Source organism: Metopolophium dirhodum, chromosome 1 (assembly GCF_019925205.1).
Source record: "Metopolophium dirhodum isolate CAU chromosome 1, ASM1992520v1, whole genome shotgun sequence".
NCBI lineage: Eukaryota > Metazoa > Arthropoda > Insecta > Hemiptera > Aphididae > Metopolophium > Metopolophium dirhodum.
Window position 1 is genome coordinate 96,030,864 of NC_083560.1, and position 16,574 is coordinate 96,047,437.

A 16,574-nucleotide genomic window follows, 5' to 3' on the forward strand; every position below is an offset into this window, starting at 1 on the left:
AAATATGGGACAGAAAATTTTAAATGGGACATTTGGATTTCTAGAACAATGTCGACTTCCGGGATCAGATAAGGTAGCACCCCATGTAATTGTAGGTGATGAGGCTTTTCGCTTACATAAACATATTTTGAAACCATATACGAGAAAATCTGCCCGAGAAAATCCTTCAGAAGCTGTGTTTAATTACAGACTATTCGTGCTCGAAGAGTTACCGAAAATGATTTCGGGTTGCTAAGCCAAATTTTCAGAATTTTTTATCAGCCAATCCACTTAGAAACGACCACAATCGACGATCTAATTTGGGTAACCTGTTGTCTATACAATATAGGTTTGTTCCAACACACGGTCAAACTATCATCGAACTGCCAGGAGCATGCGCAGTAGAATTTTTCCGTTCCAACTCGTCTGAAACGCAAACTCAAACTGTCAGATGGTTGTTCCAACACGCAGTGTCGGTCTGGCCCACCCGGCTACCCGGCGATCGCCGGGGGCCCACTAGACATTTTCATGTATTAAGGGCCCATAGCTAAATGGAAAAAAATATTATATTTACTTGAGATTCCAGACTCGGGTTCCAATCGTATCAATTTGTAAACATTGAACCATTGGTTATAAATACTAGTATTTATAATTGATAATTGAACATTATAATTATTGAGGCCGCTGGCCGGCGATTAAAATGACCACTATATTTAGTCGATATAATATCATTAGATTTATGCCATATACCTATATAGTTATATTAAATCTATTAGCCGTGGTCGGCAGTCGGTACCACGGATTATTATACGAGACAAAAATAGATTTACGATAAGGTTAACCCGTCACCCATACACTGATACGAGTGATACACACAGACATACAAACAGATACACAAACTTATGTTCGCGAATCGCCGTACATTCGGACTTAACAGCAATACTCAACCGTAAAATTTAAAATGATGAAATCAAAATATCTTAGTGGTGCTGCCAAAAGAAAAAAGAAAGCGCAACAGAAACAACATATTTTAGAAACAAATAAAAAAATTAAAAGTTTTTTTGAAAACAATCGACATGGTAAGTTCAAAGTACTTTTTTTTCTAAGGTGTATCACAGCGCTACGAGGAGGTACTTCGCCGTGTGGGTTATCATTCCCCTCAAGTTTAAAGTACCTGGTTAACTTATTACTTATTACCTATTTATGTTTTTTAATAGAAAATAGTTCTATTAGTTTAACCTTTAACACCTATTACCTAGTATTTTTTACATCATTATTCTTATAATTCAGTCTAACTGATGAACTATAGACATTTTTAGGAGGAAATGTAAATTCTATCTGTGAAGATTTAACAGAAAATGATAACAATTTAGGTAATTATATTCAAAATAATATTACAAACTGATTAAAAAACTATAAAGTATTTAATTTAAATTTTGAATTGTTTTAATATTAAGGTGAAAATGTAAATTCTATCTGTTAAAAGGAAGATGTAACAAATGATGAAAAATTCTTAGGTAGGTTAGGTTAGGTTAGGTTAGGCACCTAACCTTTTTAGTTTTTAAATTTCTTAGATATTTTAAATAACTTTATTTACTCTAAAATCTACGATTTACATCATACAAAATATTGAGTTATGATTATCTAATAACTAATAATTATTAGTTATAACTTATTAATCATGTGTTCAACACTTCTACAGGATATTGATAGTTATAAATTTATGTTAATAACCTTAATTTATGTTATTTTTAAGGGCTTAACTCTGATGACAATGACAATGATTTTAATGAGAATAGACAACAATTGCAGTTAGATTTACACAACAACCATAATTACGATGTTGACTTTATTATACCTGACTGCAAGGAAAGTATTGGAACAAAAAAAGCATTTTTGGAACGACATCCCATACAACCTTTAGGAACCAATGGAAAACAGATGCCTTTTAATCCAAGTAAACTGTATTATCGTGCACTTCCTAATGGAGAAAAGATTTTAAGAAAATCTTTATCATATTCTTCTATATTAAATAAAATATTTTGTGCTAGTTGTATGGTATTTTCTGATAAAACTTCTAATGTTTCTCCATTTGTCAATGGTTATACAATTAAGGCAAAACATGTTTATAAAGCTGCTGAAGAACATGAAAATTCAAAAACCCATCGACACGCAATATCAGCTGCACTTCAATGTTCAATGAGTAAAGATATTGGCTCATTAATTGACCGCGATCTTACATTTAAACGTATGAAGGAAATAGAGCAACGAAGATTGGTCCTTAAAAGGCTTATAGATATTATAATTTTTATTGGGCGTCAAGGTTTTCCATTCAGAGGTAAAGAAGAAGGTGCCCACTCATTGAATAAGAAAGGAAACCATGGTAATTTTTTAGAATTAGTCTTATTACTTGCTGATTACGACAGTGTATTACGTGTACATTTGGATCACGAAGCTCCCGGGTTTGGTGACCTCGGACAAGCCTCGCGGCATGTCCTCCGTCTGCAACTACGGACCTTATGTTAGCACTAGGTGCTAGTCAAGAGCCGTAGAGGTTTACGACCGCCAATCGGCGGACCGCCCCACACTTTCGTATGGCCAGGGGCCGCCGGGGATTGTACATTTGGATCAGTGCGTTTTAAAAAGTGATAAAAATAAGCAAAATCGTGGAAGAGGTTCGCTAATTACTTTCATGTCAAAATCAATTGTTAATAAATTAATTATTATAATTGGAACTTCTCTACAAAATATTATTTTAAATGAAATAAAAGAAAGCTCAATAATAAGTGTGATGGTAGACAGTACTCAAGATGTAGCGGTTATGGATCAGTTGGCTATAGTTGTTCGATATGTTATTGAAGGAAATATATTTGAACGACTTTTAAAACTAGTAGTTGTTAAAGATTCAAGTGGTAAAGCGTTATATGATTTACTAAAACAAAATTTTGAAAAATGTGGAATATCAATGACCCAAATAGTAGGTTGTTCCTTTGATGGTGCTGCTAATATGAAAGGAGCTTATAATGGACTTAAAGCACACATATCAAAAGACAACCCTGATTTAATTTACACACATTGTATGGCCCATGTACTTAATTTGGTAATCGCAGACTCATCAGAAGATTGCTCAATATCTGAAAATTTGTACGGGTTAGTTGAAGAAACTGCTGTATTTTTATCTAACTCACACAAACGAATGAACATTTGGAAAGAACAAACTGGTAAGATATATTTTATTAGTTATATTTATATTTTATCTAAGTAATTTACATTTATAAATTACAGGTGAACGACATAAAGCACATGCAAAATTGTATCGCATTCAAAAAATTGGTGAAACTCGTTGGTGGAGCAAACATAAAGCGCTTGCATCTATAATTGATCCAGAAGAAGATGAAATGGAATCTAGTAAATTTTGTAATTTTTTTCTATTTCTAATAGAAATAATTCAAGGTAGATTTGACAGTAAAACTAAGTTTATGGCTCGTACATTATTAGAAAAGTGGTCTCAGTTTGATACATTATTTGCAAGTATAATTATTTTAGATTTGTTTTCTATAACATCTCCTGTATCTAAGTATTTACAATCAGATTCAATTGATTATTTAAGAGCATGGCGTTCTGTAGAAACTTTACTAGAACTTGTCAGTAAAAAAAAGAAATGGGGAACATTATACTAAACTTTATAACAAATGTAAATTATTTGCTCAAAAACTTAATACTTTTTTATAGATGAACCATTATTGGACTTTCAAGACAATTTTGTATCAAAAAGAATATCTGTAAAAAAAAAACCCTGGAGAATTATCTAATGATGAAGTCAAAACTTTATCTCCCTTTAAAAAAACAAGAGCAACATATTTTCAAATTCTAGATACTGTAAAAATGTCTATTAATGAAAGATTTGTACCAAATAAAGAACTGTTGATGGATATCGCTTGGTTGGATCCTTCAAAATATAAGGAAATAGTAAATCTTTCATTAGAACAGCTTCCATCTAATTCGTTAAATAAACTATCCAAATTGGCTGGAGTAGATAGGAAAACATTATTTGTTGAATTAAAACAGTTTGCAGAACAATATTCAAGCTTTTCTGCAACAACAAGATCTGTAAATTGTGAACATAATGTTAGAGAAACAATAGATACAGAAGATGATGTGGCTGCTATAAAACAACCAAAATGCGGTGACTGCTTACCTAAAGTCTATCAAATACTATATGAAATACCATCAAAATCTGATTTGTTTAATACATTATACTAAACAATGAAATATGTTTTAGTTCTTCCTTGTACACAAGTTTCATGTGAACGTGCATTTTCTAAATTGAAAATTTTAAAAACAAAACTTAGATCGTCTATCAGACAAGAACACCTTGAACCACTAATGTCGTTATTTGTCGAAGAAGATTTAATACAATTTATTCAAAAAGATGAAATAATTGATCAATTAGCATCTTCTAGTCAAGAGCTGAAGAGATTATTGTTTTAAAAAATATTATGTTATATTTTCTATTAAAAAATATTATTTTAAATTATATTATATAATATTTTATTTTATTATTTAATCAAAAAAAAATGTTAATTTAATATTAAATGTACAAGGAAAATGCAATTACCTTTATATGTTATAAAAATTATAAAATTTAAAAAACTTTTTTTTTTTTTGTAAAGGGCCCATCGAAAATTAATGTGCCGGGGGCCCAATCATAAGCCAGACCGACACTGCCAACACGTTATTAGACCAGTTGGGTGACTGGTTATTGACAGTCAAAACGATCCGCAGATTTTGACCGGACTGGGAGTCCGAGACCCTGTTATCATACATTTATTTATTTATTATTTATGTTATCAATGCGGTTATTTGTATCAGTCGTTCGGATTTGAATTTTAATTATTATAATTTTTTAGTTAAAATACTAATCTAACAATCAATGAATCAAACAATGTCGATGTTAATCATCAGAAAACTGTAACTAAACATGAATTGTCATTTGTCATCCTCTACTACAACCAGTGTAAAAACATCAAACTCTACTACAGTGATTAGTGATTACTAACGAAAGTATCACGGTTGACAGTAAGTTAATGTCTATTATTTTATATTTATTTTATTATATGCCTAGTTAATTATTCGTACCTAAATAGTTTTTTTTCATTTGACATATATACCTATATCCACAAGTTTAATAATCAAATGTTATCAACTTATATAGTTTAAATGAACAAATGTGGATAATTGGAGGGGGTAATCAAACAGGATTAAAATACACAGTTTGGTGAAGTTTGGTTATTTTATATTCATAAACATTGATGTAAATAGTAATTAATTATTATTACAAAATAGTAATTAATAGTAATTAACTCATGTTTCAACAAAGGGTAGGTTAGGATTTTCTTTTTCTTATTATTGCCCACATGATATGTAATATATTAGTGTTACGTTTTAATGTGTATACAATTTTTTTTTAGATACACAGACACAGAGCTCCTTTACCTCTCATTGAAGTTTAAAATTTTTATGTTTGAACACAATTTAAAAAATGAAAGGTATGTTCATACATAATTTTAGATTCTGTACATTACGTTTGAATGTTTTTTTTACTTATCTTAAGAAATACATTTTTTTTAAGTATATATTTTCAATTTCAGAGTTAAATGAATTTATAGTCATGGTATCTGGGGTCACCACTGCTATCCAAGAAGAATGTAGGTGGAGTATACATAATTCCAAGACATTGATAGATTTATACGGTAAATATAGGGAAAAAGTTGGAACAATGAAAATTAGAAGCTTAAAACAAATGTGGGCAATAATTTCCGACGAAATAAGTCAAACATATAAAATGAAAATTAATCCGAATAACTGTGAAAATCGATGGCGCGTTTTGGAAAGAAATTATAAAAAGTATGTCGAAAACAAAAATAGTACAGGACGAGGAAAGAAATATTTTGAATTCAGCGAAGAAATGGACCAGATATTTGCACATAAAAAAATGTCCACCCTGAAATTTTACTATCTTCTGAGGAGGTTCATGATGTTCTTAATTTTTCCGAACAAGATGTTTGTCCAACTCAAGGACCTTCTGGTCCATCAACCTCAAAAAAGGACACAAATGAAAACATTATTATTTATCAAGAAGAAGCTACTAAAAAAAAAAATTTAAGAAAGAAAATTAGCACAATTGAAAAAATTAGACAAGATAGATTAAATTACCAACAAAAAAGATTAGAAATAGAAAATGAAAAATTACAATTACTTAAAAATAGGAATGAGCTCATTAAGGATAGGAATATGATATTGCAATCACAATGTTGTTGCAAAAAAAACAATACTTCATATGACTACTCAATTGTTGAATGTGATAAGACTGCAGTACCTAATGGAAAGCGATGATCACGATATTATTCTTCAGATGTAATCAAAGTATACATAAAAAAGTTTCTGAATTTTAAGTGATACATACAACTGTCTAAATTTTTGCTTCAAAATTCCAAAGCAGTGTTCAATGCGATATCTGTTTGGCTCAACTTTAAATTATAATTAAATTGCTTCCTTGTTAACTGCCCTCGGTCCTTGAATGGGGTCATCAATCGTGTTTGTAACGGATACCCACTGTCACCGAGCAAGAAATATGGACCACATTTTTCTTCCAAAGTATTGCAGACTGGTGAATTCCTGAATACCCTGCTATCGTGTACGGACCCAGGATAACCGGCAAAAAAATCAATGATTTTGCGGTTGTGGTCACAGACAACCTGCATCTGTATTGAATAATATCCCTTTCTATTTATGTATGAATCTGGATCATTATCAGGTTTATCTATCTTGATATGGCAACCATCGATAGCCCCTATAGCCATAGGAAATCCATTAGCTCTGAATGACATCTCTGATTCTCGTTTTTCTTCATCGTTAGGCCATTTGATTATTTGTGGCGAATAGTTGCTCAAAAAGTATGTAAGCCGTTCAATAATTCTATGCAGAGAACTTAGTGTAATATTGAAACGGTCTGCAACATCACGGAAACTTGCAGTTTGGTGCCCAACAAACCACATAAATATTAGGACCTAAAATCAATAAATGGTAAAGTGGTAGGTGCATTGTGTGAACTGTTAATATTATTATATTAAATGCTAGCTAATATCATTGAGTATATCTTTGGTACCAGGTAAAAAGGGCTTAAGTCAATTTTTCACAAAATGTTTTTTTGAAAAAATACTTTAATAATACTTCTTCCTCTGATATTTATCATGATTTCTACAAAAATTTAAAAAACAATGAAAATGAAGACCCATCATATAACCCAGATCCCAGTGAATCTGATTAAATATAATTAAATTATGTTAAATAAAACTAAAAGGAAAACTATTTTTTCATAATTCTTATGTTACAAAAGTTAAAATTTATTTTGAATTTTTTTACTATTAAGTTTCAAGACTAATTTGTTATAAACTTTAATTCTTATATAAAAATATATATTGTACTGTTTAATAAAATTGTATTATAGAGTAAACATTAATTTGTAATTAAATTTGATAAGTTTTGATCAAAATCATATAAGTCATAATTTATTTGATGAAAAAGGCTTGTCGTAAAAAAAAGACTTAAGTCAGAATAAGTGAAATTCAAATTAAGTAATTAGTTAAGTCTATAAATAATTACAAATTTAAGAATTTTAGGTCATAAATGTACACAGAATTTGATTAATATACATAAATGATTTCTATATTTGTGGTTGTGATACTAATATGTGTAGGGAATTTCCAAACTTTCAAATGGCTGAGCTGAAAAGTTGATTAAATTAAGCCCTTTCTACCTGGGACTAAAGATATATTTAATCAATGCTCAAATAGGTACATAAACTGAACTAAAACACTACCAACCTGGTCATCCGCAGGTATTTTACCAAATTGGCCATGCCTGATTTTTTTTAAATAATTACTTTCTCTGTACAAATCAGTAATCCTTGTTGTCAAATGACGACTAATCCTGAAATGCCCAAAATATGTTTCACAATCATATTATTGGACAGTTTCTTTAAACAAAAAAAAAGTAAATTAATCGTTAATAAAACAGAAGCTCGTTAACATCTTCTCACCTAGAAAACGTTCGTTTTTTATTTTATGGTTATTAATTAAGTCCAATCCGTCGTCAGAGGAAGGACTGGATGCAAAAAAGTCATCTGAATCGTCAATATCGCTCATTTTTAATGCAATTTACAGCAACCACAGACAAGTTTACTAAGCAACAAGTAAACCATAGAAAAAAGAACTAGTAAACTAAGCTGTATTTACAGCAACCACAGTAATGAATGCCGGTGGGACCGTAAGGTAGGCACTAGGCAGGGTATGCTTATCACCTGCTGGCGGCTGGGTCTTTTCAGTTTTGTATTCATACTCGGGGACAGCGACCCTACTACCAGTATTACGGCACTATACTTTTTATTTTAAATTTGGGCACACTGTAAGCGCAGTCCATCAGTATTCAGTCAGAAACGCGTTCCAACAGTGGTCAAAATCCATGATCAGTCCACGGTAGCGCATGCGCCGTAAATCAATCATGGATCAGTCGGCAACTAGTCCCAAATCCCGTGTTGGAACAAACTTTATGTTACGCGATGGGTACTTAGAGAAAAATAAACGACCATTCTTCGATTACGATACCGAACAACCACCACCAACTGACAGTTTGATGCCACTTTCTCGACGAGGAGGACTTTCAAATATTGAAGGATTTGAAGTTAGAAATGTGTTCAAAGAATTTTTTAATAACGAAGGGGCTGTTTCTTGGCAAACAAACTCTTAATTTTATATTTTATGAAATATATTTAATTAATTAAAAATTGGTTTGTATTAGTTAAATAACACATTGCAGGATTGTATTGTAATATTAGTATGTATAATTAATAAAGGTATTTAGGTTTACCTATATATTATATTTTATAATATAATATTTATATTATTGAGTGACGTTTTATGTCAACATTTAATATTAAAAATATTAAATTATTAACTATAAAATAATTGATTCAAATGACAATAAAATAAAAAATAACTTTTTAATACTTTTAATAAAGACATATTAATTACAATTGTTATAACATGATACAAATCAACATTTCAATAAAAAATAATAGGATACTCAACAAGTAAATTTAAAGTTGAAAAAACAAAAAATAAATTCAGGTGTTACTTATATCTTAACACAAAATCAACCTTTTAATACAAATTACAAAATACTCAACAAGTTAATGTAAAATAATTGAAAACAAAACAAAATCAAATATATTGCTAAAGGTTAGCGTTAGACGGATTTAATGCAAGCGGGTCATCATAATTAAACATTGAAAACTGTGAATCTGATGATGTAGAGTACATACATGGGGAAGGTTGAATAGAATCTAATGTTTGAAAATGTTGTTGAGCAATATGTGGAACATGAACATTAGACATTTGGTGAACAGTATTTGGATTTACAGGTTGTTCGTATAACAAATACATTTCTTCTAGTTCTTTTATCAATAAAAATATTTTTCTTTTAGCTTCGAGTTTTCCTTTGGTAGGTAATTTTTTAGCTGTTGCAACCATATTTTTAAAAATAAATCCAATTCATCCATGTTGTCTTCCTTTATATCCAAAATTTCTTTATTTTGATCAATAATTTGTTGAATAATGGCATATCGTTCTTTTGAATTATTTGTCAACAAATCAGCAACACTTTTTGATTTAAAAAATCCACGCTTCCTAGTAAAACCTTCAGCCGGTAAGCCATTAGTTGCTTCACATAGTGTATCATCTCTTTCTGCATCGAGAGAAACATTTGTATTTTGTTCCAGTGTCACGTTACAAATTGAGCTAAAAATATAAGAAATTTATTAATTTATAAAATTTTTAAATGTAATGAAAATTATTTATGGTTCTTCAATAAAAAAAAATAAATAATACATTTTTATTTTTTATTAATACCTACTATCAGAATTTATTATGATACTTACAACTAAGTATCATAATCTCACTGTTGTATCACAAGTATTCCAGGAAACGTTTGAACGAGAAAGATGCTCTACTAATTTATTGGTATACAGTGTTCCTGAGTCTTCCGCTGAATCTACCACTCAACGTATCACTGATGACAAATCAATTTTTGAGAGTATTGTAATTCCTCTTATAGGCAATCTTCCTGCTCAATACAAATTGGTTCGTCTGGGTAAAGCTCAGGCTAACAACCCTCGTCCCTTGAAAATAATTTTTGAATCTAAAGAATGCGCTTCTAAATTACTAGCTATCTATTATGAGGTAAAGAAAAAGGGTACTAACTTTCCGCCAAACTTCCGAATTGTAAAAGATAAGACTACTTCAACGTACCCTACTGCGTAACTGCCACTTTGAACTTGAGCGTAGGTCTCAGGATGGCGAAGTTGGACTGCAGATTGTTCATATAATCGCAATGGGTTAATATGTTCAATACAAAATCTGACATATTTTTATCTACCTCTGGTGTCCCCCAAGGTGGACATCTATCACCCCTTCTTTTCTCTTTGTTCGTTAATAGTGCTTGTACCTCCCTTAAACACAGCCAACTAATCTGTTTTGCTGATGACATGAAGTTTTTCCTTAAGATCTACACGGTCGATGATTGTCTCAAACTCCAGGATGATCTTAATAGATTCTCTGCCTGGGCAGAAACTCTTGGTCTTACATTACATGTTAATAAATGCCGGTCAATGATATTCACCAGAAGTCGCTCTCCTATCACTTACTCCTACGTTTTGAATGGCTCTTGTTTAATTCCCGTTGATTCTAGCATTTGTGATCTTGGTTTTACATTTACTTCCTCTCTTTCTCCTCGTTAAAAGAATATCTGGTGAATTTAAACTCACCAGCTCTCTCAAATCCATCTATTGTGCACTTGTACGCCCAATCGTTGAATATGGCTCTATTGTATGGGATCCTCAAACTGCTGATGCCTGTATTCAACTCGAACGTGTTCAGCGTAAATTCTTATGCTATATGAAGCACAAATTGAATGTTAACTGCCCCCCTCATGATTATACTCCTCTACTCCGTCTCATGAACTTATCTTCCTTAGCTGACCGTCGCCGCTCGCATGCTCTTGCTTTTCTTAATAAAATCTTATCGGGATCTGTTGACTCCCCTTCACTCCTTGCACTAATTAACTTTAAAGTTCCTGTTAAGTGCACCCGCAACACACATACTTTTTTTATTCCGCATTGTCCTACAAAATATTTACAAAACGAGCCAATAAACCGTATGATGAAATTAGCCAATGAGGACCCGTCATTTCTTCCATAGTATTATGCTATTATCTTTTATTTTGTTTTTATATATAACTCATGTAAGCATGTACCGATGTTCCACACTTAAAATTAGTATGTAATTTTTGTCAACATTACACCATACATATCTGTATCATGGGCTCACGCCCGTTTATAATTAATAAATAAATAAATAAATAAATAAATAAAATAAACAACTATATTCAAATAATATTAATCACGTAAAGATTAAAATATTTTTATTATAATTATTTTGTAGGTAGGTACTACAGTAAAATACAAATTGTATGCAAAATTGGTTTTCCATAACATTTATTTTGGTTTTTGGTGTAGCTCTAAAAAAAATTTACGTAGGTACATCACATTTTCACCAAATGTTTATATTACGATTTTCTATCCGCTAAAAATATTTATAGAAAATAAATTACATTGACCCACTAATAACCTGCTATACAGCAGAGCGGTACTTGACCTTTTTTATAACAAAAATAAAGGTAATTTTAATTTTAATACATACTCTCTTTCACATTCAACTTCGTCCAAAAAAGTGAGATGTGTAGCCAGTGACCATTTTTTTTTTGGTTGATGCCGCCGATTCAGTCCCAGGTTTTCGTTTATTACGCGAGTACGAATCCCTAATGTTTTTCCAACGTTTTTTAGTATCATCTGCTATAAAATTGATAAATTTGATTTAAGAATCATTATATTTATAATTTTATTTACTAGATTTTCCAATTTTTGTGGCTATATCTTTCCATATTTTATCTTTCGTGATAATATTTCTGTATTCTGTGAGTTTCATATCATATAACATTGTTTGGTTATTTTGTAAAATTTCGTCTTCAGATGGCAAAAAAACTAATTTCGACATTGTGTCGTCTTGATGTGTCGCTGCCTACTGCTCCATGAGTAGCATTGTCGTTGGTCACGGCGACCATAAGTTTTCACGTCGCGACCTGTCGCGTCTTGCTGACCAGATAATACGATTTCTATAAATACAGATATTGACGACATGTCGCGTCTTGGAGACCGTACCTTAATAGTGCCATAACACAGTGTTTCGCAACCTTTTTACCACCACGGACCACTTCGACAATATTTTATAGGTCGCGGACAACCTCAATTTTACGCAAACTAAGACCTTTTTTTTTTTTTGCTCATTAACAAGAATACACAAAATTTATCGCAAAATGTCAATTTTTATTATTTTACTGTACTATTATATATAATTATTAAACTTTACTAATAATTTACTTAGTGTGATTTTTGTGGCTGCATTTCTTTGACAAGTTTTTCAATTCTCGGATGAATGTTGCTAATGGCTAAACGCATGTCGTCACTTACGTCCAAGCGATTCCTCTGTTTATTTTTGATCACAAGTAGACTGGTAAATCCTTGTTCACATAAATACGTAGTTGAAAATACTAGTAAATAACGTAAGGCAATTTCCCGTAGTTGAATATGTAATGTTGCCCTTCTGCACCAAAATTCCTCAAGGTTCATACCAGAATCAAACATATTTTTGCAGTTTTCAGTTCGATGACAGCTTCTTGAAGATATTCTGGGGCTTCTTCAACTTTTGCACAAAAAGGGTTTCGAATTATTTTTTGAACACTGTTGACTTCGTTCCATTCCGGAAAGTAGCGAGTAAATTCAGATTTTAATTTTTCCAGATGTTTTTTTATGTCATATTGAATTTCGATTAAAATATCAGCATATTGATCGTCGTTTATAAGAGTTTGGAAAGTCTGAAATGCTGAATAATTATTATTCTCGATTTTATTCATCCATAGATTAATTTTGCATACAAATGCGCGAATTTTATCCTCAAAAATAAAAATATTTGCTCTAAATTCCAAGGTTTTGCGTCCCGAACTTTGAAGTTGCAAATTAAGGTTATTTAAGTGCTCAAAAATATCTACTAAATAAGCAAGTTGTAATTCAAATTTCAAATCTGTTTAAAGTGGAGCTTGACGGACTAATGATGTTAGCATTAATATAATAAGTAATAACACGACAATATGATTATGTATAAGTATAATATATAATAACGTACAACTGGACAATTAAACTGTGACTATACGCACACACCGCGTACACTCGGTATGACAGCGTCTGTGCAAGTGATTATTACATACATCAAAGGCCCTATTTATATGAACAATCGAGACCATCCCGTATCCGTATATAATATAGAAAGCGATAGTAAAGGTGTTACACAGCTATATCGTAGCTGCATAAGTATCTATTAGAAAACGACATTGTACACGCACGTGTGTTTACGTGGTTTGAATACTAATATTAATTGTATATTTCAACACCCTCCCTCAATTAATAATTTCTTTAATTGTAGTCACTCTTATAGCTGACCGCAATTTCTCGAATCGTTCCTTAACCAAAGGCTTGGTTAGAATGTCCGCAATCTGGTCCTCTGTTCCAATGTACTGTAGTTGAAATTGTCCTTCTTCGTATTTCTCCCGTATGAAATGATATCGTACGTCTATGTGTTTTGTCCTCTTATGAAACTCCGGATTTTTAACTAAACGAATAGCACTCTGATTATCAATGAATAATGCCGGTTGTTTATCACCTGTTTTTGATAAGCTTATTATCAACCGCGTAAAGGTACGGTTTCCTATCTGCGGCTGGCCGCAACGACTAGTCGTAATGACTGATCTATATTTAAACTGCGAACGTGGTTTCCAATGTGCGATCGACGCGAGCGTGTCAAAAATAGTCGTTGCGGCTTGCGACTGTAGTGATCCGATAGCAGTATTATCGATCAGTCGCATGCGTGTTGTCAACTGTTTATTTTTATTTAATTTATTAGTTATTTATTATTTATTATTATTAGTTATTTAACGCAATATAAAATAATTATGCCAAAAAGTATAACGTCAAAATTTTTGCCCAACGAGGACGAAATTTTAGTTGTTGAAGTAGAGAAAGAACCCGCTATTTATGACAGTTCTCTCGAAAAACACAAAGACTATGGTTATTTAAGTAAATGTTGGAACAATATTTCGGCTGTAGTTGGAAAATCATGTAAGTATATATAGATTAACAATTTTTAGAACGTTCAAACGTTGCATTCTAATAGTTAAGATAAAAGCTCAAAATATATTCAGTGAATAAACATTTTAATTCGTATTATAGCTGAGGATTGTAAATATCGATGGCGGAATATACGTGATACCTACATGCGGCACAAAAAAAAACTTGGTACTGGATCTCCGGCCATATTGTCCAAAAAAAAATGGCCTTTAGCTGGTTATTTGTCATTTTTAGATAATGTTGAGTATGAAAGAATGTAAGTAAATATATCAATTTCGTACTTTTATTCATAACTTTAAATTTTACTAGAGTTATAATGTTATATTAAATTAATTATACGATGATAAGCAGTGCAGGCCTAGGATTTGTATACAACAGCATGTTTTTTTTTTGCTACGCCAAATAGAGTTTAAGTGAGTAATACTTGTAGTGAGCAACTATATTTTTGTGTGTATCTTTTAAAAATTAAAAGCCATATTTTTGCATATTTTGGTAAATAAAAAACATATTATATTGTACAATTTTTTATTGCATACATACAAATCCTAGCCCTGATGATACGACTGTTTTTTCTCATAGCCACTTCATGAAATCTATCTTTTCATGAAAAGTATTTATGTTCCAAAGAAAATGATTATACATTATAATATTTTAGTACGGTATCGAATGTTTGCAATGATCAAGACTCAACAATAGTTGAAAGTAGCCAAGATAATTCCGGAGATCCATTGAATGAATCAACTGAAGAAATAGCTGAAGAGGTCATACACGGGAAAAGATCGAGAGACAAGCATGCACAATTAGCGTATGTTAAAAGAATGAATGACAGAACAGCAATAATAAATAGCATACAAGCCCAAAATGAAGCAATTTTGGGTAGAGAATCATCAACTGACGAGATAGATTTATTTTTTAAGAGCATTGCAATTTCAGTGAAGAAGCTACCTCCCAGAGGCAAAAGTGAAGCTAAAATTAGTATATTATCTTTGGTTGCACAGCTCGAAGATAAATACCTAGATAACACTGGAGCACAACCCACTCAACCGATGTTCCAAACACCCACTCAAATGATGTTTCAAACACCCTCTAGGTCTTCAGATTTTAACAATATTATGTCACTTTCGAGCACACCATCGCCAAGCCTCAGTTCATCATCGGCTACTTCTCAAGGATTTGATCCATATAGGTACAATAATCAACTATAACTATATCTAAATATATGTATGTATATTATAATAATTATTAATTAACAGGTTGTTTTTAATATTTTAATGAAATAAAAGTATACATAATATTAAATAATGTCATAAGGAATATTGTTTTTAATTTTAATACGTATAAAGTTTTTTCGTTTTATTATTTGATATTTAAATGTAAAAGTTAAATAATAATATCTTAATATAAATAACTTATAGGTTATTCTGCCATGAAACAGCGCCTTCGTTATTAAAAAAGTCCTTATATGCTTCTCTGACGTCAAATCCTTCAGCGTTTGCAAAACCACCTCCTCTTGCAATTGGAATTATATTGTTAATTGGTACCGGTTCTCTTGAATCAAATTCTCTAAATGCTCGTCCATTTTCTTCTAAATATGCATCTCTTAGCATGTTATGCAAACAGCAAGCTACTGTGATTAGGTCATCACATGTCGATGGTTCAATGTTTATAGACTGATAAAAGACGCGAAAAACCTGGCTCAATAAACCAAACGCATTTTCCGTCACTCGTCTGGCACGACTTAATCTATAATTAAATATAGACTTTGTCTTATCATCTTTTGAGGCTTGTCTTGTATATGGTTTCATTATATGAGTGTGGAGCCTAAAGGCTTCATCCCCCACAATAACATGAGGTAAAATTGTTGATGACCCTGGTAATTTTTTTGCTTCTGGAAAACCAAATGACCCATCTAATATTTTTTTACCCATGTTCGACTTTAAAAATATTCCGCTGTCACCTTCTCTACCAAACGAACCAATGTCTACAGCAATAAATTTGTAGTTGGCGTCAACCATAGCGAGCAGTACAATTGAAAAATAATCTTTATAATTAAAAAAAAGTGATCCAGTGTTGTTAGGACTTCTTATTCTAATGTGTTTTCCGTCAATTGCCAAAATACAGTTTGGAAAATTCCATTTTGTCCAAAATTCTGAAGCTTTGACATTAAAATCTACGGTTGATATATCAGGAAGAAATATAGGTGTTAAATGTTTTTTTTAAAGCTGACAGTGTTTTTTTGACA

The 16,574-nt window shown here is 31.4% G+C and overlaps 3 protein-coding genes and 1 pseudogene across 3 annotated transcripts; 3 read left to right on the forward strand and 1 right to left on the reverse strand.

The window, feature by feature from the left end:
• The first annotated feature begins 4 nt into the window (after positions 1 to 4).
• LOC132946929 (uncharacterized) lies at positions 5 to 2,505 on the forward strand. The gene is made up of 2 exons (XM_061017052.1): positions 5 to 227; positions 1,736 to 2,505. The coding sequence occupies exons 1-2, from the start codon at positions 5 to 7 to the stop codon at positions 2,503 to 2,505; spliced, it is 993 nt and encodes a 330-aa protein (XP_060873035.1).
• A 265-nt stretch (positions 2,506 to 2,770) lies between these two features.
• Positions 2,771 to 3,791, forward strand: LOC132946938 (zinc finger protein 862-like). Its single transcript, XM_061017063.1, has 4 exons — positions 2,771 to 3,200; positions 3,265 to 3,387; positions 3,433 to 3,627; positions 3,712 to 3,791. The coding sequence occupies exons 1-4, from the start codon at positions 2,771 to 2,773 to the stop codon at positions 3,789 to 3,791; spliced, it is 828 nt and encodes a 275-aa protein (XP_060873046.1).
• An 874-nt stretch (positions 3,792 to 4,665) lies between these two features.
• Positions 4,666 to 8,186, reverse strand: LOC132946955 (putative nuclease HARBI1; annotated as a pseudogene).
• Positions 8,187 to 14,157: 5,971 nt separating this feature from the next.
• On the forward strand, positions 14,158 to 16,006 carry LOC132946961 (uncharacterized). The gene is made up of 4 exons (XM_061017097.1): positions 14,158 to 14,323; positions 14,435 to 14,588; positions 14,988 to 15,518; positions 15,748 to 16,006. Exons 1-4 carry the CDS (start codon positions 14,158 to 14,160, stop codon positions 16,004 to 16,006), a joined length of 1,110 nt encoding a protein of 369 aa, XP_060873080.1.
• Positions 16,007 to 16,574: the final 568 nt, after the last annotated feature.